A 20,713-nucleotide genomic window follows, 5' to 3' on the forward strand; every position below is an offset into this window, starting at 1 on the left:
CGGGGGTGATCAACTCACCCCAGTACCTACAGACAATTTCCTCATTAAAGCTGATTTTATTTTTGCCCCAGTTGTAACTCTTTTATTCAATCGATACTGAGTGCTCCTTATGTACTAGACTTGTTCTAAAGGGTCAGAGTCCTAGCCTGGGAGAGCTGTCGACAAAAAAAAAAAAATCTAAAAGTTGAGAGTTATGTTTTATTCAGTGGGATTTTTAGGACTTCTACCCACTCCAGTATTCTTGGGCTTCCTTTGTGGCTCAGCTGATAATCTGTTGGCAATGCGGGTGACCTGGGTTTGATCCCTGGGTTGGGAAGATCCCCCTTAGAAGGGAAAGGCTACCCACTCCAGTATTCTGGTCTAGAGAATTCCATAGACTGTATAGCCCATGGGATTGCAAAGAGTTGGACACAACTGAGTGACTTTCATTTCAGGCCAGGGAGACGGCATCTGAAGCGGCCCTGAAAGAGTTAGCTGCTCCAAGGAGGTGAGGGGAGGAGTCAGGTTACACAGAGGTTTTGAGACAAAGTTTCACAAAAAAAACAAACAAAGTTTTTAACTTTTGTAACAAAAGTTTTGCAAAAGTTGTGGGTAGTCTGAACTTCAAAAGATTATTGTTAATTAAAGAAAACCAGTATCCCAAGGGCTTCCCAGGTGGTGCTAGTGGTAAAGAACCTGCCTGCCAATTCAGGTAGATGTAAGAGACGTGGGTTCGATCCCCTGGAGAAGGGCACGGCAACCCAGTCCAGTATTCTTGCCTAGAGAATCCCATGGACAGAGAAGCCTGGCTGGCTGTGGTCCATAGGGACGCAAACAGTCTGACATAGCTTGCATGCATGCACAGATATCCCAACTTAAGGAATTCAGTGTGTTTCTATGCATGGGAAGACGCAAGAATCTGGGCTGTCTGGAGTCATTCCTTTCACATGCATCTCCGCTATCCCGGGCCAGTATCCTGTGTTCTTTTCACATCCTGAGCTCCCTTGGGCTCACCATCGGAGAGTGGCTACACTCCGATGACTGTTAGATTGCAGGTACTCTTGGCTACACTCTGATGACTGTTAGATTGCAGGTACCCTTACCTTCCTGAGTGCCCTTAGGGTTCACCAGTTCACACTGGAGGGCTACCCTGCTGATGATGGTGACATCCTTGTCTACGGATATGGCAGGAGATACTCCATTTCTCAGAGCATCAGTTCAGTTCAGTTCAGTTGCTCAGTTGTGTCCGAATCTTTGCAACCCCATAGACCGCAGCACACCAGGCTTATAATCCCTAGGTAATATAGCCAGGCTGGTGGGGACTCCCCCCAGGCCTGCTTCTCCTTGTCCTCAAACAGTGTCAGCATAGCTGGAGGCAGAGCCCTTCAGAGGCAGAGCCCTTCAAAGGCAGACATGACCATTTCTGAGACACCCCTGAGCCGGTGGAGGCCCTAGGGCTCCCTCACCTTCTCCTTGCCTCTGCTGGGTCAGCGGTGGGGGCTAGTCCTCCTTGCGTCCCAACCTTCTCCTGCCCTTCCCAGTGAGTAACCTCAGCGTCCCAAGAACCAGTTCTCCCTGCCCCTGTGAAAGACCTCACAGAGCATCAGATTTGGTGACGGCTCTGGAAGTTGTGGGACCATCCGCAGGCTCCAGTCCCGGGGATGTTTCTTTTCCGAGCAGAGGGTGAGAAACAAGAGACAGATGTGGCAATCTACAACACTCACATCAGCCGTGTCACCGAGGAGGGGCGGGCTTGAGGGAGTAGGTGGAGGGGCAGGGGCAAAGAAAGATGGGACACCCAGACACAGAGCCAGCGGCCAGCTTCGTCAGTCCTGACTCAGGCTACGGAGCTCCCGACAGGCCGGCAGCCCTGGGAGATGAGGCAGCCCAGCCCACATGCCCGGCCTCCGCCCCTGACTTCACTTGATAGCAAACCAGAAACTGAAACAGGGTCAGGATTCCCTGCTTGAAGTCAGAGATGAGTCACTGCTAAGAGCAACTGCAGTAGCTGAGAAAGGGGCATCAGAGAGGCAGGCAGGTGAGAGTGGGGGACAGGATGGGGGCTTCCAGATGTTTCTCCGGGGCGGTGGTCAGGGGTGATGGTGGGAGGGGGGCATCTTGATCCCGAGGCTGCCTGGCAGGACCCGGGAGAGGCCATGGGATCACCGAGTGAAGAGGCTGGCTGGGGTGGCAAGGAGCCAGCTTCTCTCTGCGCCAGGTGGTTGTGGCGAAGGGCAGGGCAGAGGGTGTAGGCTGCCTGAGAGGTGGCTGAGGACGCCTGGGACCTCGGCCGGCCTTTCGAATGATGGCTCCCCTGCTGCCCCGTCCAGCACACCTGAGGGCCCTGGTGGAATATGGCGAGGAGCGTGGACGTGGTAGCCATGGATTGTGAGATGGTGGGGCTGGGGCCCTTCCGGGAGAGCGGCCTGGCTCGCTGCAGCCTTGTGGACTACCACGGCTCTGTGCTGTACGACAAGTTCATCCGGCCCGAGGGCGACATCACCGACTACAGGACCCCGGTCAGTGGAATCACAGCTCGGAACATGGAGGGGGCCACCCCGTTTGCCGTGGCCAGGCTGGAGGTAAGCGAAGGGCTGGATGCCAGCCGGGCCAACACGCACACGCCCCCACATATACACGCTCCTCCGGTGCTGCCCGTGGGTGCTGACCTATGACCTGTAATTCCAGCCATGTCCGACTCCCCACCACCCCTGCACCAACCAGGGTGTGAGAAACCCATTGGTGTGGCCATCGCATCCCCAAGGATCAGACATCAGACAACCTTAGGCTCGCCTCTAGGAGCAGCCTTCACGGCATCTGGTCCACCTTGCTGGTCTCATGATGGGGACACCGTCCTGCCTGATGCTCCCTGCACACTGATTTGGGGGCTAGATTCCCCATTCTCTCCCCTACACCGGCTGCCTCCGGGGAGCCCGGCAGGGGAAGTGGGGATGGATGGTTTTGGAGGCCCTTACCGGCAGGGGGCCCCTCCCTGAGCCCCCTGGAGATCTTGCTCCCAGACCCCCACAGGCCATCCGTCCTTCCAGGTGGGTGGGGCGTGCCAGAGCCTCCCAGTCCTCTTGCCTTCCAACTTGCGACACCTCCAGTTTACTTTCTGTTTCTCTGAATCACTCAGTGAAAAGGAAACTCAACCTCTCTAGAAGCGGCACCAGGGTTTAGTCATTTCTGGGAAGGTGAGCTCAGTTTGGGGAAGTTCAGGAAGAACACAAAGGCCCAGGGTTCACTTTAGTCCCATGTACTGCGCATGTGCGTGCTCCCTGTGCCAGAGATGAGGCCACAACAATAGCCACTGTTTCCTGAGCACTGGCTATTCACCAGATGCTCCCTGAGTTCCTCATTCACGCCTCATAAAGCAGCCTGCCAGGAGCGTCCTCTGGAGCTGTTAGGTCAGGGCCAAGAGGGCCAGATTTGAATCCTGGCTTTGCCCCTTACCTGCTAAGTGACCTTGTGCAGGTTCCTTGAACTCTCTGTATCCCATTTCCCTGACAGGAGTGATAACAGTAGCAATCTCACAGGATTATTGTGAGGACTGAGAAAGGGCTTGGAAAGAGTGCCTATAGAAGTATTAAAAACCCATTAACTAGGGACTTCCCCGGTGGTCTTGTGGTTAAGACTCTGCACTTCTGGTGTAGGGGGTGCAGGTTCAATCCCTGGTCGAGAAACAAAGATCCCACATGCTGGGCGGCATGCCCAAAACACACACACACACACACACACACACACACACACACCAGAATAAACCTGTTACTTGTTAGGATTCTTCCCTTGTTCCCATATTACAGATGAGGAAATAGAGTGTCTGAACTAAATGTTGGTTTGCTAGGGCTGCGGAAACAAAGTACCACAAAGTGGTTTAGACAAGAGAAATGTCTGTTCTCACAGTTCTAGAGGCTAGAAGTTCCCAGCCAAGGTGTCAGAAGGCTCCTTCTGAGGAGGGAAAACCTGACCTGCGTCTCTCTCTTAGCCTCTGTTGGTTTGCTGGCCATCTGTTTATTTGTTGATGTATTTTGGGCTGCCCTGGGTCTTCGTTGCGGTGCACAGGCCATTCTTTCTCACTGGCGTGGAGCACTGGCTCTAGGCACGCAGGCTTCAGTAGCTGCAGCGCGCTGGCGTGGTAGTTGCAGGCTCAATATTTGTGGCTTAGCTGCTCTGTGGCATGTGGAATCTTCCTCGACCAGGGATTGAACCCACATCCCCTGCATTGGCAGGCAGATTCTTATCCTGCTGGCCGTCTTTGATGGTCCTTGGTCTGGAGAAATGTCACCCCGACCTCCGCCTTCATGTTCACACGGCATTCTTCCTCAGTGTATGCCCCTGTACCAGATTTCCCTTTTATAAGGACACCGGTCATATTTGTTAGGGCAGTGGTCCCCAATCTTTTTGGTATCAGGGACTGGTTTCATGGAAGACAATGTTTCCATGGGGCTGGGGGGATGGTTTCAGGATGATTCAAGCTCGGCAGGGTTTACACTCCTCTGAGAATCTAATGCTACCGCTGATCTGAGAGGAGGCAGAGCTCAGGTGGTAATGTGAGTGATGGAGAGCGGCTGTAAATACAGGGGAGGCTTTGCTTGAGCCTCCTTTCACCTCCTGCTGTGTGGCCTGGTTCCTAACAGGCAGCACACTGGTAGTTGGGCACCCCTGTGTTACAGAACCAACATACTCCATTATGACACAATAACAATAACATCTTCCATGACCCATTTCCAAAAAGGTCACATTTTGAGATGGCTGGGGCTTTCAACAAGTGGATTTGAGGGGCAACATATTCAACCCATATCACTGAGTACCTTTTACAAGTTCAGATAAATAGAATATAAAAAGCTCAAAACCTCTAGACCTGTGTGTCCAAGAGAGCATCATCTGTGACTAGTGAGCACGCTGAAAGTGGCTGGTCTGAACTGAGATGTAAATATAAAATATGCACTGGATTATAAAGGCCTGAATTAAAAAAAGAACCATAAAAGGCCTCAATAATGTTTAACATGGAATATATGTTAAAATGATATTTTGGTATGTTAGGTTAAATAAAACATGTTGAAAGTAATTTAACCTATTTCTTTTAACTTTTAAAATATGGCTGCTGATGATTTAAAATTACACACATGGCTCACGCTATGTTTCTTTCTATTGGACAGCACCGTTCTAGAGTTGCTAACAGGATACTACGGAGCCCAGAGGAACCCACAGTACATCAGGGTGGTTCTAGAAAGGCTGCACGAAGCTGGTACCATTTGCCAAAGGGGTGGGAGGATTCAGTGCCTGCAACTCAGTGTGTCATAGGGAGCCGCTGAAGGTTCTTGAGCGAGAGCATGGCAGGATCAAAACCACTGTCAGGAAAACCTGAACTGGGGTGCTGGGGAGACTGCATGGGAGTGAGGAAGGAGACGACAGTAGAGAGGAGAGTCAGAGAGACTGAGGAGCAGCTGCAAGGATCTTAGTCATTGGCAGCATCCGGAGGATGGGCAAGAAGGAACTGTTAGGACCGAGAACAAGAAGGGGAGGCCAACACGAAGGAGAGGTGGGGCTGTTGGCGCCGATGGGAGGCCCAGGGCCCCTGCGTGGAGCTGCCCATACTCAGATCCCCACTGAGCAGTCAGGTGGGCAGCATGGCATCTCTTCTCCTCTTTCCCTGTCCCTCCCCACCCCAAGGTGGAAGAAGGGGCAGAAGAGTCCAGTGCAGGGGAGAGGAGGTGGCAGAGAAATGCAGTTCCCTGGACGCCCTCAGGCACCGGCCTGGGAGTCAGGACAGCTCGGTCCTCATCCACACTTGGTGCTGAAATGCGTTTGTTTTTCAGCTGGAGATGATGCCAGGCCCTTCCAGTGTGTAACACAGAGTGCTGCCCAGAGTAGGCGCTTAATAGCCATTCAAGAGGGCTCCCCAGGTGTCTCCAGTGGTAAAGAATCCGCCCACCAATGCAGGAGACGCAACAGACAGAGGGTCAATCCCTGGGTCGGGAAGATCCCCTGGAGAAGGAAATGGCTATCCTCTCCAGTATTCTTGCCTGGAAAATTCCAAGGACAGAGGAGCCTGGGGACTACAGTCCATGGGGTCTCAAAGAGTTGGACACAACTGAGCACACACACTCACACATACACTCACAGCCATGCCAGGAGGGAGGCGGGATCAAAGGCAGGGCAGCTCTTGGGACCCACCTTGGGGTTCGCGTTTCCTGCTCGGTCACTGACTGGTTGGTGTGACGTTTGGCAAGTTATTGTTGAGGCTTTCTGAGCCTCTGTTGTCTCTCCAGTGAAGGAGGAGCTAGTGTGTCCTCCCTGGCCTGTGAACGCTGGGTGTGGCGATGTGGTCTGTAGTTCTAAGCACAGTGCCTGGTTCGGGGTTGACTGTCACTCCATGTGCTCTGCTCCTGGAGAGGGCAGGGCAGAAACTCAAATATTACATCCAGTCCCCTCTGCAACTTCCCCTGAGAACCACGGGCTTAGATTCTGGTCCTCGTTTTCTGCACAGGGTAAGCTCCCTGCTCATCTCTCCTACCCGGCTGTCAGAGGAACTTCCCCAGGCCTGGCTCAGATCACAGTCCCCACTCTCATCCCCACCCCCTGGTTCAAATACCTGCAAAGGCTGCCCGCTGCCTAGAGTACCCCTAACCCAACGTCCATGGTCCCCCAAACCCCACCTACCTACCTTTTCTGGCATCTCTCTCAGCTTGGCCATCACCCCCCAGTACTTCAGCCCTATCCCATCCCCCTCCCATTCCCCAATCCTTCCCCTAGAAATACTGCCGTCCTGGCAGGCTCAGGCCAGGGGAGTCCTGTGTGATGCTCTTCCTCTCTCCTCACCCTCTCCACCCCCCACTCTATCCAAGTGGGAGTCTCACCCTCCTTGCTATAGCCCGCACTCTTGGCATGCAGGATCTCAATTCCCCGACCAGGGATCAAACCCGTGCCCCTGCAGTAAAAGTGCAGAGTCCTGACCCCTGGACCGCCAGGGAAGTCCCAGAGACAGCATGCTTTAGAGCTTGCCCACCCCCTACATGGGTCTGCCTAGCTCTGCAGTTCCTGCAGGGTATCTTATCTACCCCAAGTTGGAGACTGCTTTGAACATAACAGGTGCCCTGAGAATGTTTGTGGGACTGGAGTTGAAACTGATTTTCAGGAGTCCTGGGGCTTACCAGGTGGCACTAGTGGTAAAGAACTCGCTTGCCAATGTAGGAGAGAGACCTAAGAGACGCAGGTTCAGTCGCTGGGTTGGGAGGAAGATTCCCCAGAGGAGGGCATAGCACCCCGCTTCAGTATTCTTGCCTGGTGGGCTTCAGTCCATGGGGTCACAAAGAGTTGGACACAACTGAGGTGATTTAACATGCACAGGAGTCCTGGCAGCTGCGTGGACCAGAACTGCCTCTGCCTTCATGTTGGCCTGTGCTGTCAAGATGCAGTAATACATGCAGGGGGCAGGGAGCAAGCACAGTGTCTTCAGACTTGGCTGGACGTGGGTCCAGTCCCAGCTCTGTCTCCTGATTGCCCCATGTCCTCCAGCTTGTTGCTAAACCTCTCTGTGACATAGGGGTGATGTGAGAAAGTAGCGCAGGTCTATCCAGCAAGGTGTCCAGACCCTGTTCTAAGCGCTTTCAACACACCACTACCTTTACTCCCCACCACAGCCTGGAAGGTAGTCTCATCACTCCATATTATAGATGAGCAAACTAAGACACAGGGCTGAGCAGACTGTCCAAGGAAGGGGAGGAGCAAAGACTCAAATTCTGTCCCCGGGACCTCCTCTGTGATGTTCCAATCCTGTGATCAGTGTGTGAATCCTGTGGATTCACTTAACTGTGAATGCTAAGAGCCTGGTGGTGTTTTTCAGTCATCAAGTCGTGTTCGACTCTTTGTGATCCCATGGACTGCAGGACACCAGGCTTCCCTTGTCCCTCACTCTCCAGGAGTTTGCCCAAGTTCATGTCCACTGAATCGATGTTGGCATCCAACCATCTCATCCTCTGTTGCCCTCTTTTCCTTCTACCTTCAATTTTTCCCAGCATGAGGGTCTTTTCCAATGAGTCGTCTGTTTGCATCAGGTGGCCAAAGTATTGGAGCTTCAGCTTCAGCATCAGTCCTTCCAGTGAATATTCAGGGTTGATTTCCTTTAGAATTGACTGGTTTGATCTCCTTGCAGTCTAGGGGACTCTCAAGAGTCTTCTCTGTGCCTGGTGTACACACAGTGTCAGTGCAGCATGAGAGTAAAGCTGAGGGATAAGGCAACTGCCATCATTTTCTTTTTGTTTTAAGATATATATATATATTTAAATTTTTTATTTATTTATTTTTGTCTGTGCTGGATATTTACTGTTGCAAGGGTTTTTCTCCAGTTGTGGCGAGCGGGGTTACCCTTTAGTTGCAGTGCACGGGGTGGGCTCTAGGGTAAGACGGCTTCCGTAGTAGCAGCTCCTGGCCTCCAGCGCACAGTCTCAATAGATGTGGTGTACGGGCTTAGTTGCTCTGCTGCCTGTGAGATCTTCCCGGATCAGGGATTAAACCTGTCTCCCCTGCACTAGTAGGCAGATTCTTCGCCACTGAGTCACCAGAGAAGGCCCCGTCGTTTGTTTTCATGAACGAAGACATCGAGACACATTGACCCCACTCATCATCCTCAGTATTTTAATCCCAAAGGCCAGGCTCATAGAACCCGAGATGTATGGGGGGACTCGCCAAAGGGCAGAAGTCTATTAGCCATTTATCAGACCCACAAGGTCAGGTGACACCTCTCAGGTGAGTCGAGGTTTCTTGCAGGCATTTTCCAAAGGCGGCTCACCAACCTGTCTCTTCCTCCCATGGGAATGGCGAGTGGACCAGGCTAGCAGTGAGCCATCGACCAGGTCGTAGAAGCCAGGCAGGCTCTGAGGAGCTGCTAAGCCCGCTAGCCCACCTGGGACACCCAGGAGCAATGTGGCCGCAAGGCACTGAAGCTTCGAGGGGACCTCCCGCACCCTGTTCTCTTTTTTAGTTTTTGTAATGGTGTTATATTGCTTTTATTTATCTTAAATATTTGTTTACTTGACTGTGTTGGGTCATCATTGCTGCACTCAGGATCTTTGCTGTCACATGTGGTATTTTTTTTGAAGGGGCACACAGCCTCTAGAGCATTCGGGGTCTGTAGTGGAGGTTGTCTGGGCTCAGTGGTTGTGGGACGTGGGCTTGGTAGCCTTGCAGCATTTGGGAGCTTAGTTCCCTGACCAGGGATCGAACCCATGTCCCCTGCATTGGAAGGCAGACTCTTAACCACTGAACCACCAGGGAAGTTCCGACACTGCTTTTATAATGCAAGGTAATTGCCTTGTTATCTTCTGACACCTGAAGGTCTGACTGTCATCTAACACAGTGGTTCTCAGTGCACCATGATTCTGCCCCCAAGGGGACATTTTTAGCAACATCTGGAGGCATTTCTGATTGTTGTAAGTGAGGCGGGGAAGGCTGTCACTGATATCCAATGGCTTGAGGCTAGAGATGGTGTTAGACATCCTACAACGCACAGAACACACACTCACAACAAAGAAGTATCGGGTCCCAAATATTAGTAGTTCCAAGCTTGAGAACCCTGGTCTGCAGAGAGCCCCATAAGCCAGGCTGTCAGCACAGGAGGGAACCTGTGAGGAGACCGAAGTCCAGAGAGAGGCAGTGACTTGCTAAGGACACACAGCAGGCTGGGCTACAACTCAGTGCCCAGATTCAGAGCTCTCACCTGACAGGTCAATGCTCTTTTTTTTTTTTTTTAAATATTTATTTATTTGGCTGCCTTGGCTCTGAGTCGAGACACACGGACTCTTCATTGTGGTGCATGGACGTCTCTCTGGTTCTGGCTTGCAGGCTTGGTTGCCCCTCAGCACGTGGAATCTTAGCTGCCCAACCAGGGATGGAACCCACGTTCCCTGCACTAGAAGGCAGATTCTTAACCACTGGACCAACAGGGAAGCCCCTCAACACTCTTTTAACTCATGTTTTAATCTAATGATGATGGTCAATAACTGGTAACTCACTTTAAAAAAAACCCCTAAGTTTTCTATTTATTTGTCTTATTTCTGGTTGCGCTGCGTCTTCATCGCTGTGTGTGGGCCTCTCGCTGCAGTGGCTTCTCTTGTGGAGCGCAGGCTCTAGGCGTGGGGGCTTAGTATGGCGCGTGGGCTTAGATGCCCCACGGCATGTAGGATCTTCCTGCAGCAAGGATTGAACCGGTGTCCCCTGCATTGGCAGGCAGATTCTTATCTACTGCACCACCAGGGAAAGTCCGTGACATACTTTTGTAAATAAATGCTCTTCTAATGTTAACCTGGTACAGTGAGTAGCATCCACCCCATGACTGGGATTGGAGAATGAGAATGATGCTGTGAGTTCACACATAGAGAAACTGAACCTTGTGAGTCATCATAGTTTAGGTGGGAAACAGAAAGAAAGGAAGCCACGGTGGCTGTTGTTTCAGCTATACCAGTGACATAGCCCTTGCCTGGGTCAAGGACCCTGTTGGGGTCCCCACACCTGGAATGTCTTTCTGGGGCTCAGCCAGGTGAAGGAGGACAACTTTGTCATCCAGGTTTTCCATGGGTTAAGCAGCCTTGTGGGAAGCAGACCCAAGCTAGGGGCCAGGACACCCGGAGAGCCTGGCAGGGGACAGGAGGAAAGAGGGGGTCGAGGGCCACTCCTGACGATGAGAGTAGGGGACCTCCACAAGGGCAGCATTCTTCAGAGTGCCTTATGATCACCTCTCCTGGCCCCAGGCATGAATGCACGGACAGATGGAAAGACCGATGCATGATGGGAGCAGCGGGCTCTGAGGGGCTGGACAGACATCAGAGCTGGCATTTCCAAACTCGGCAGATGGGAGGAATACCCTGGAACATTTGCTAATGCCCCTTCCTGGTGATGATGCTTCAGCCGGTCTGGAGTAGGGCCCTGCCCTACTTGTCTTGTCTTTTAACAAGGGCCCCCGGTGATTTTTTGATCAGGCCCATCTGGGAAATACTTGGACTAGAGGGGAAACACAGTGGAAAGAGGATGCGGGCAGATTCCTGCTCCTGGGCCTGTCATTCCCCTAATGAGTGGCATGGTACACACCACCCAGCACTCCCTGTCCCTGTGGGTAAGATGCTATGACAATCCCCGCCTTATATGACCCATATTCTGGAATCAGAAATCTTTACTGAGGGCTGTCATGGGTTCAGCAGTGGAAATTATTAATTAATTATTTTTTTCTGTTATATGATATTTTATTTAGGGTTATTACATCACTGTTTTTTTTTTAAAAAGTTTTTATTTTGCATTGTTCAGTTCAGTTCAGCCACTCAGTTGTGTCCATCTCTTTGTGACCCCATGAACTGCAGCACTTCACTCCAGGCCTCCCTGTCTATCACCAACTCCCGGAGTTCACCCAAACTCATGTCCATTGAGTCAGTGATGCCATCCAACCATCCCATCCTCTGTTGTCCCCTTCTCCTGCCTTCAGTCTTTCCCAGCATCAGAGTCTTTTCAAATGAGTAGCTCTTCGCAGCAGGTGGCTAAAGTATTGGAGTTTCAGCTTCAACATCAGTCCTACCAATGAACACTCAGGATTGATCTCCTTTAGCATGGACTGGTTGGATTTCCTTGTAGTCCAAGGGGCTCTCAAGAGTCTTATCCAACACCACAGTTCAAAAGCATCAATTCTTCAGCGCTCAGCTATCTTTATAGTCCAGCTCTCACATCCATACATGACTACTGGAAAAACCATAGCCTTGACTGGATGGACCTTTGTTGGCAAAGTAATGTCTCTGCTTTTGAATATGCTGTCTAGGTTGGTCATAACTTTCCTTCCAAGGAGTAAGCGTCTTTTAATTTCATGGCTGCAGTCACCATCTGCAGTGATTTTGGAGCCCCCCCAAATAAAGTCTGACACTGTTTCCACTGTTTCCCCATCTATTTGCCATGAAGTGATGGGACCGGATACCATGATCTTTATTTTCTGAATGTTGAGCTTTAAGCCAACTTTTTCACTCTCCTCTTTCACTTTCATCAAGAGGCTTTTTAGTTCTTCACTTTCTATCATAAGAGTGGTGTCATCTGCATATCTGAGGTTATTGATATTTCTCCCATTAATCTTGATTCCAGCTTGTGGTTCATCCAGCCCAGTGTTTCTCATGATGTACTCTGTGTATAAGTTAAGTAAGCAGGGTGACAATATACAGCCTTGATGTACTCCTTTTCCTATTTGGAACCAGTCCATTGTTCCATGTCCACTTCTAACTGTTGCTTCCTGATCTGCATACAGATTTCTCAAGAGGCAGGTCAGGTGGTCTGGTATTCCCATCTCTCTCAGAATTTTCCACAGATTTTATATTGGGGTATAGCCAATTAATGGGACTTCCCCAGCAGCTCAGTTGGTGAAGAATCCATCTGTAATGCAGGAGACCCGGGTTTGATCCCTGGGTAGGGAAGATCTCCTGGAAGAGGGCATGGCAACGCACTCTAGTACTCTTGCCTGGAGAATCCCATGGACTGAAGTGCCTGGCAGGCTACAGTCCATAGGGTAAAAAGTCAGACATGACTGAGCATGCCCATAGCCAATTAACAAACAATGCTGTGACAGTTTCAGGTGAGCAGTGAAGGGCCTCAGCCATACACATGTGTGTGTGTGCACTCAGCCACTCAGTCATGTCTGACTCTCTGCAACGTTATAGACCATAGCCCTCTGGGTGCCTCTGTCTATGGAATTTTCTAGGCAAGAATACTGGCATGGGTTGCCATTTCCTCATCCAGGGGACTTTCCAAACCCAAGGATGGAACATGCATCTCTTGTGTCTCCTTGCAGATTCTTTACCACTGAGCCACCTGGGGCTAGGAAGCCCCAGCCATTCATATATCTATTCTATTCCCCAAACAGAAATTGTTAAGTTCAACTCTGAAATGAATAATGCTAACACAATCCCTAGATTCTCAACAGATGGTAATAATAACAACTGTAATGATAGTGACAAGTTCAGGGAGGTCTGGACACGGCATCTCAGCAGTTAACTTACCCTCTCTGATCCTCAGCCCTCTCCACTGTAAAATGACATTAAGAACACTCTTGTTGTGAGGCCTCATGATGAGGTGTGGAAAGTACCTGACCCAAAGCCAGGCAATGAGAACGGATAGATGAATGTCCCTTTCCCCCACCCCCTCCAGTTCTTTCCAGGAACCTGAGCCTCCACCCAGTGCATAGGACACATTTGCCTCATGATACTGATTCAGGGCAGGTTGGCAGCCAGCAGCTCACACAGCCCGGAGGCCCTGCCAGCTCGCCTCCACACCACCCTGGATTTCCCTCTCTGCCTTGCCTCAAAAAGTCCGTGGGGCTCACCTCTCCAGGCTCTCCCTTTTCAAAGAGGGAAACTGAAACCCAGAGATGGTCCTTGACCTCCCTGAGACCACACAGCAAGTCCCAGAATCTTTGTCCTGAAGAGTTGACATCTCTCTGCTGAAGAGACAGGTCTCCTCCTTTTCCTGCCTCTTCATCCTTCTACTTCTTGTCCACTTCATGATGAGTTTCATGGTCCTGAATGTAACCATGCCCGCCCCCCTGTGGGGACCCTCAGGAAGTGATGAATTTCCCGGGAATACATCCCATGATGACTTGGCCCTCTTAGCCTGGGATCGGCTACTGCGGTTGACTCTGGGATGTCACAGCCCCCTCCGGGCTTGTGTGAACTAGATCTGAGTCATCTCCTAGACAAGAAAACAGGCCCACTGTTCAGAAACATAAAAGATGTCAGCAAGGAAAGGTATGTGACCCCCAGCTGCCCAGCACAGCCACATCCCCTGGCCCTGGGCCTTCCCCTGCGTGCTGCCCGAGCCCTTTCCTTCACACGAAGTGTTCTCCTCCAGCCTCTGCTCAGAGGTTGTGTGCCCTCATCGCTCAGGGGGCCCCCAGACCTCCAGCATCCGCACCACCTGTTAGAAAGTCAGAATCCCCCAGTCGAATCCAGATTTTGGTAAGGTTGACTAGCTGATCCCTAAGCCCAAGTGTGACAAGCACTGATGTCTCTCAGGAGTGGCCCAGCTTCATTCTTGGAGCTTTTTCTCCAGTCCCTAGGTTGGGCAGGGGTCTGTCTGGAGGAAGTGTTAGTTGCTCAGTTGTATCCGACTCTGTGTGATCCCATGGATTGTCTCCTTTATCCAGGGGATTCTCCCAGGCAAGAATACTGAAACGGGTTGCCATTCCCTTCTCCAGGGGATCTTCCCAACCCAGGGATCAAACCCAGGTCTCCTCATTGCAGGCAGACTCTTTACCGCCTGAGCCACCATTCCCAACAAAACCTCAGTAATGGAGGGGCTGATGGTGGGATGGACCCACCCTGTCTCCAGTGCTGTGACTGTGGACAGGTCCCCTCACTTTTAAAAAAATTTACTTATTTGCCTGCATCATGTCTTAGTTGCAGCATGCAGGATTTTTGTTGCATCATCCAGGATCTATCCTTGCAGTGGGTGGTCTCTCTAGCTGACACATGCTGGCTTATTTGCTCCATAGTGTGTGAGGTCTCAGCTCCCCAACCAGGGATCGAACCCACATCCCCTGCATTGCAAGGTGGATTCTTCACTGGACTGCCAGGAAGTCACTTCTGAGAGACTTGGCTTCTCTTCTGCAAAGTGGCCACAAGGGGGAGCAAGTCAAAGGTCCCACTTGATGTCTGGAGAAGCAGCTAGAAGCAGAAGCAAGACACTGGAAGGTGTTAGCCACCTAGAGGTTCCTTCCTGGGCACAGAGGAAAAGACGAAGGCTGCTGAAGAGCTGTCCAAGGTGGGCCTGAGATGGCTATGAGCTGCTGCCCAGACAGCACCTAGGACAGCTTGCCCCAAGCACTCCCCCAACCCAGTCCTCCCCAGGGACAGCCAAGAGAAGGAAAGGTGATGCCTCCGTGTGGCCAGTGACTGAGGCTGTCCATTTGGCCACCGTGGGAAAGGAGGTGAGAACAGAAGCAAGAGGGGTGGCCTGGGCACACGGGCAGGGCACCAGGCTGGGGCACTCTCCGGGTAGCCCCCTGCAGCTTGCCCAGGGTGCTGGCAGAGACTGGGAGCAGGAGGCTCTTCCATATAACATGGTATGACCAGCAGGCACGGGAGCCATGCCCGCTGGCTTTGAGGGCTGACCCTGCCACGAACTACCTGTGTGACTGTCCCAGTTATCGAATGATGCTTAGCAAGTCACCCCAAAACCAAGTGCTCCAAACAATGTCAGTATTTATGTCACCCACGCATCTGCAATCTGGGCAGGGCTTGGACAGGGACAGCTGATCGGCTGAGGCACCTGGCCGGCCCGGGGTTGGAATTACGGGGTGGATCACTCACCCACCTGTCGTGTGGCTGGGGCTCCTTGGGCACAACTCCGTAACTCAGGGTGGTTTCCGCAGCATGGTGGTTTCAGGGTGACTCAGGGATCCTGGGACACTGGCTCCATCGACCGGTGAGACATCAGACAGATCGGCTCATATTCAAGGTGAGGGGAATCAGATGGCATGTTTCCTTTTCTTTTAAAAATTTGACTTATTTTTGGCCGAGCTGGATCTTCTTCATTCCTGCATTCCGAGTGGGCTTTCTCTAGTTGCGATGAGCAGGGGCTACTCTGTGGTTGTGGTGCACAGGCTTCTCTTGTTGCAGAGCATGGCCTCTACACTCAGGCTTCAGCAGCTGGGTCGCCTGGGCTTAGCTGCTCTGCAGCATGTGGGATATTCCCAGACCAGGGATCGAACCCATGCCTGCTGCATTGGCAGGCGGATCCTTAATGGCTAGACTACCAAGGAAGTCCTAGGCTCTGTCTATTCTGAGAGGAGTGTCAAGGAATCTGCAAATATTTAAAAATCATCAGAATCACCTTGAGTAAAGTACTCCACTTCTTGATAGTTCAGTGGTTTTCAACTGCAAAATTCAGTTAAACACAGCCCTCCCTCATAGCTGTACTGGTTTTCTACAGCTGTTATAACAAAACCATAGACTGGGTGGTTTAAAATAATGCAGATTTATCATCTTACGGTTCTGTGGTTCAGAAACCCAATGGGGTCTCATTCCTCTGAGACTGAAGTGTCCACAGGGCTGTATTAATTTCTGGAGCCTCCGATGTGTGTTAGGTGCTCAGTCACGCCTGACTCTTTGTGACCACGTAGACTATAGCCCACCAGGCTCCTCTGTCCATGGACTTCTGGCAAGGATACTGGAGTGGGTAGCCATTCTCTTCTCCAGGGGATCTTGCTGACCCAGGGCTCGAACCTGGGTCTCCTGCATTGTGGGTAGATTCTTTACCCTGTGAGCCACCAGGGAAACCCCGGAGGAGGCCTGGTGAAGGATTCGTTTCCTTGTCCTTCCCAGCTCCTAGCTTCTTGTGTTCCTGACTCTCAGCCTCTTCCTCCACTTCCACAGCCAGAGACAGACCGTCAAGTTCTCAAGTCAGATCTCTTGGACCTTCACATAGAAGGACCTTGGGATTATGCTGGACCCCTCTGAATCATCCAAAAACTCTCCCTAGCTTTACTTTTGGTTGCTCTGGGTCTTTGTTGCTGCATGTGGGCTTTCTCTTAGTACCTGGACTAGGGATCAAACCCGTGTCCCCTGCATTTGGCAGCTGAATTCTTAACCCCTGGACTACCAGAGAAGCCTCAGAAACTGCCCCTCTTTTAAGGTCATCTGATTAGCAACCTGAAGTTCATTTGCAGCTTTAATTTCCCTTTGCCATGTAACATGTTTACAGGTCCTGGGGATTAGGAAGTGGGCATCTCTGGGAGGTTATTATCCCACCTGCCACGAGAGGGTTGTTGAAAGGATTAAATAACACAATGTATGTGATGAACATCAGTGAGTGCCTGGCTCATGGGACAAACTGTTAGTCACTTACTTTTGTTCCACTCTTTGTGACCCCACGGACTGTAGCCTTCCAGGCTCCTCTGTCCATGAGATTCTCCAGGCAAGAAAAGTAGAGTGGGTTGCCATTCTCTTCTCCAGGCTATCTTCCCAACCCAGGGATCGAACCCGTCTCCTATATTAGCAGGCAGATAGATTCTTTACCTGAACCAGCAGGGAAACCCCCAAGGCAACCACCAGAGAAGCTGGGATAGGCCTTCGGGCGGAACTAAACTGTTGAAGGTGATGAAGGGCCTGCTCCAGCCTCTTTTTCTCCCTGATAGATATGTCCCAAGCCCAGAGAGGGATGGTGGTCTGCTCATGCTCACACAGCAAGTCCAGGAGGGGCTGCTCCAGGCCAGCCCCCTTGATGGCACCGCGTTGTCCCAGACCCACCTGGAAGGGCCCTGGGTGACGTGTGGGGCCTGTGTCTTCCCCGCCAGATCCTGCAGGTGCTGAAGGGCAAGCTGGTGGTGGGCCACGACCTGAAGCACGACTTCAAGGCGCTGAAGGAGAACATGAGCAGCTACGCCATCTACGACACGGCCGCCGACCGGCAGCTGTGGCGCGAGGCCGGCCTGCAGTACTGCCGGCGGGTCTCCCTGCGCGTGCTGAGCCAGCGCCTCCTTGGGCGGCGCATCCAGGTGAGGGCCACCCCGTTACCTGGCGGGGGTGGGGGGCTGGCCTTCCCTGCAGGACTCTAAAGTCCCCCAGTGCCTCCAGAGCACATATGTGGCCCCAGAGATGCTCTGCTCACCCCAACTTCCCCACGTAGTCCTGAGAGGCTGTGTGCTCTGAGAAGGTGCGGGCTGCTTGTCTGGCAGGCACCGCGTCTATCTGAGCGCTGACCTGGGAAGCCTGTAGGGTGAGGCCGAGGGCCAGGGAAGGGAAGGCAGCTCATCAAGGTGATTTAGTTTGTTTTCAGGTAGGCCAGTTTCCCTGTGGGTAACTGAGGCTTCACCCTCCAGCCCGTTTCGGGAAACTGTGTATAGCGCAGACCTCGGGTGTCCCCAGGGAGCCGCACCGATTACACACAGAGCCCATCAGGCTGCGGCTGATACTGCTTTCGGGGCCCTAACTCCGAGCCCCAGGCGGGGGCAGGCGAGTGCTGGGAGCTCACCAGGGCTGAAGGGCCCAGGGAGGCTGGCTGGACACTAGGAGCTGCGGCCACTTGGGCTCAGCGGATGTTTAAGAAGCACCTGCTTGGGGCCAGGCTGGCCCAGAGGCTGAGGACCTGGGTGAGCAAGGTCCCGCCGGCCCTTGAGAAACTCTTGGTTGAAGGGAGAGAGGCCCATGACCTGTCCATCAACACATCTGAGCGGGGAGGGCAGGTGTCCTGAGCAGGGATGGAGGACAGGGTCAGGCAGGACAGCAAGTCTGAGTGGAGGGTGCAGGTGTGTCTTAGTGGAGGAGGCAGGAGAGAGGGGCCTGGGGAGGGGAGAGCCTGAGCCCCAGTCTGCGGAACTGGGGGGCAGCTTGTCTGGGGAGCAGGAATATGCAGGAGGCAGGGGATGGGCGTGAGTTTGGGCCCCTCTGCAGGGCTTGCGGCACCAGGGACCGAGGACAGAGTGTCAGCTCCGGGCCTCACTGAAGAGCCCTGTTCTCAACGTGCTGAGCAAGGAGCACTCTGGAGACATCTGTGTCCATGTTCCCCGCGCCCTGGGCTCCTGTGAGAACTGCTTGAAGCCTGGCCTGCTCCAGCCACCAGCTGAGCCTGTGTATCAGGGGCTATGGAGACTCACCCTGACCCACTGCAGCCCTGGACTCAGGCTGTCAGCAGGGAAGGCCCGGGTCCCATGGCGCCTGGATTCATCCCCTGTCCCCTCTCTGTCCTGTGTCTGCAGGACAGCGTGCTGGGCCACAGCTCGGTGGAGGACGCCAGGGCAGCCATGGAGCTCTACCGCATCTCCAGGAGAATTCGAGAGCAGTGAGGGCTGCCTGCCTGGTGGAGTCCAGCCCCTCCCCGAGGACAAGAGGCCTTTTGTCTCTTCGGAACAAAACCTCTGTTGCTTTTGTAAAATACATTTTTAGCAATAAAACAGCTCTATATTTTCTCCACTCCCTTGGGTCCTCCTCTTTTTCTTTCTTCTCTCTGAGCCGGGCATTGGTGGATCCCACCTGGCACTTGAGAGGGCAGCGAGCATGAACTGGGATGGGGGCTCAAGTGTTCCCATCACTTAAGGGGTGTCTGTGTTAAGGAGTGTCAGTTTCCTGAACGTCTCGAGTCTACGAGTCTGAGAAGAAGTCCATGTGACAATTAATACAATTAATTACCTCCACCTGCCTTTCTAGCTGCATTTATGCCCAGAAAGGGGAACTGTTTCCTGAGGATAACACCCAGGTCCAACGTTGTGTAGTAGAATAATCTGCAGAGTTGTTATTTTAATCCCTGACTGGGTCCCTCTTCAGCTTCACTGAACCAGAATCCCTGGATGTGGGGGTTGGGGTGGGGCGTGGGGGTGAGGTAGGTACCTGTTAGTATTTTGACCTCCAGAGGTGATCCTGATGCGTAAGACATTCAAGTCACATAAGGTGCCTTTTCATCACCCTGGTACTTGAGCATCACATGGGGGCTGCTGGGCCCCATCCCAGAGTTTCTGATTCAGCAGGGCTGGGCGGGGGAAACCCAGGAATCTGCATTCCCGACAAGTGCCCCCTTGATGTCTTGTGCTGATCCAGGGACCATGCTTTGAGAAGCGCTTCCCACATCAGGCGACTGTGCTGTGCAGCCGAGGATGAGCCACTGGCCTAAGGGCTGTGTACTACCAGGGGGACTATGGCCACTGGTCCCACTTCACCCTCTCCAAGTCCCTTGGCTGCCTTCATGCAGAGAGAGGGCGCAGCCCTGTTGGATGTGTCCTCAATAGCCCACTGCAGGGATGAGGGGCTCCAGGTGAGGTTAAACCCAAGGATTCAAATCCGGGCCCATCCGACTCCAAACTCCGGGGCTTTACACTCAGTCTGTTTTACAATGGCAGCCTCCCGTTTGTGCCACTGGCCCCTGAAAGCCTGGCTAGGAAAGGTGAGGGGGAAGTGCAATTTGACCTCTCTGGATTCTCCCTTACCTTGTTGCCCACGTTTTGGAGTCCGGACCTCTGCTGATTGTTAATGAACTTTGGAACCTGTTGGGTGCAGCTGCTTGTCTGGCTGTGAGCGGCCACCAGGTGGAGACCTTGAACCATTTTACTGACTTGCAGGTAGAACCAGCCTGAGGGATCCTCTGGCAGGCAGTCTGTGGGGCTGGGTCTTTAACATGAATGGAGGGCAGCTCCAGGGACCCTCTAGATGCCCTCATCAGCTGCTGAGTTGAGGCTCAGGGCAGCCGGGGCAGTAGTGCTGCCTGGCTTGGAAGGTGACCCCCAGGCTCCGTGACTCCCAGCCCGAGTCCTTCCAGGGCTTCAGGCTTCCTGGAAAGCAGAGGAGCCAGGGTTCCCAGAGGAAAAGCTTTCCCAAAGGAAATCTCTAACCTGAAGTCCTGGTTCTGGCTCTGGGGCTTGGATGCCCCAGGGGAGGGAAGAGCTGGCGGTGGGGGGGGCGGGGCGGAGGTTACCTCCTAGGTGGCCCCAAGGTGAGGGTCAAGACCCCAGAGGACAGCGTGTGCTGTGGCCCTGCCCTCACCCCGGGCCCCTGCCTCCTGCACAGCCAGCTCTCAGTGGAGGAAGCCCCGTCACGGGGAAGGACAAGCTGATGCTCTAGAGAGAACCCAGCTTCAGTCAGCCCTCCTGGCTCCGTGTCTCCCTCTGTGAGATCAGGGTCCCGTCCATCAAAGGGCTGAGAAGGGGACTGAGACCCCATAGACAGGGTGCCCAGCATCAGGCTGGGGGAGGTGGGGACCCATGAACAGCACCATCACCACTGGTCCT

The 20,713-nt window shown here is 52.8% G+C and overlaps 1 protein-coding gene across 1 annotated transcript; it reads left to right on the top strand.

Annotated features, from left to right (window-relative positions):
* Window positions 1–1,941: 1,941 nt before the first annotated feature.
* On the top strand, window positions 1,942–18,831 carry ISG20 (interferon stimulated exonuclease gene 20). Its single transcript, XM_068991455.1, has 4 exons — window positions 1,942–2,017; window positions 2,310–2,561; window positions 17,294–17,494; window positions 18,695–18,831. The coding sequence occupies exons 2-4, from the start codon at window positions 2,334–2,336 to the stop codon at window positions 18,779–18,781; spliced, it is 516 nt and encodes a 171-aa protein (XP_068847556.1). The 5' UTR covers window positions 1,942–2,017; window positions 2,310–2,333; the 3' UTR covers window positions 18,782–18,831.
* The last annotated feature ends 1,882 nt before the right edge of the window (window positions 18,832–20,713 follow it).

The sequence above is a fragment of the Capricornis sumatraensis genome, chromosome 19, assembly GCF_032405125.1.
Source record: "Capricornis sumatraensis isolate serow.1 chromosome 19, serow.2, whole genome shotgun sequence".
Taxonomy (NCBI): Eukaryota; Metazoa; Chordata; class Mammalia; order Artiodactyla; family Bovidae; genus Capricornis; species Capricornis sumatraensis.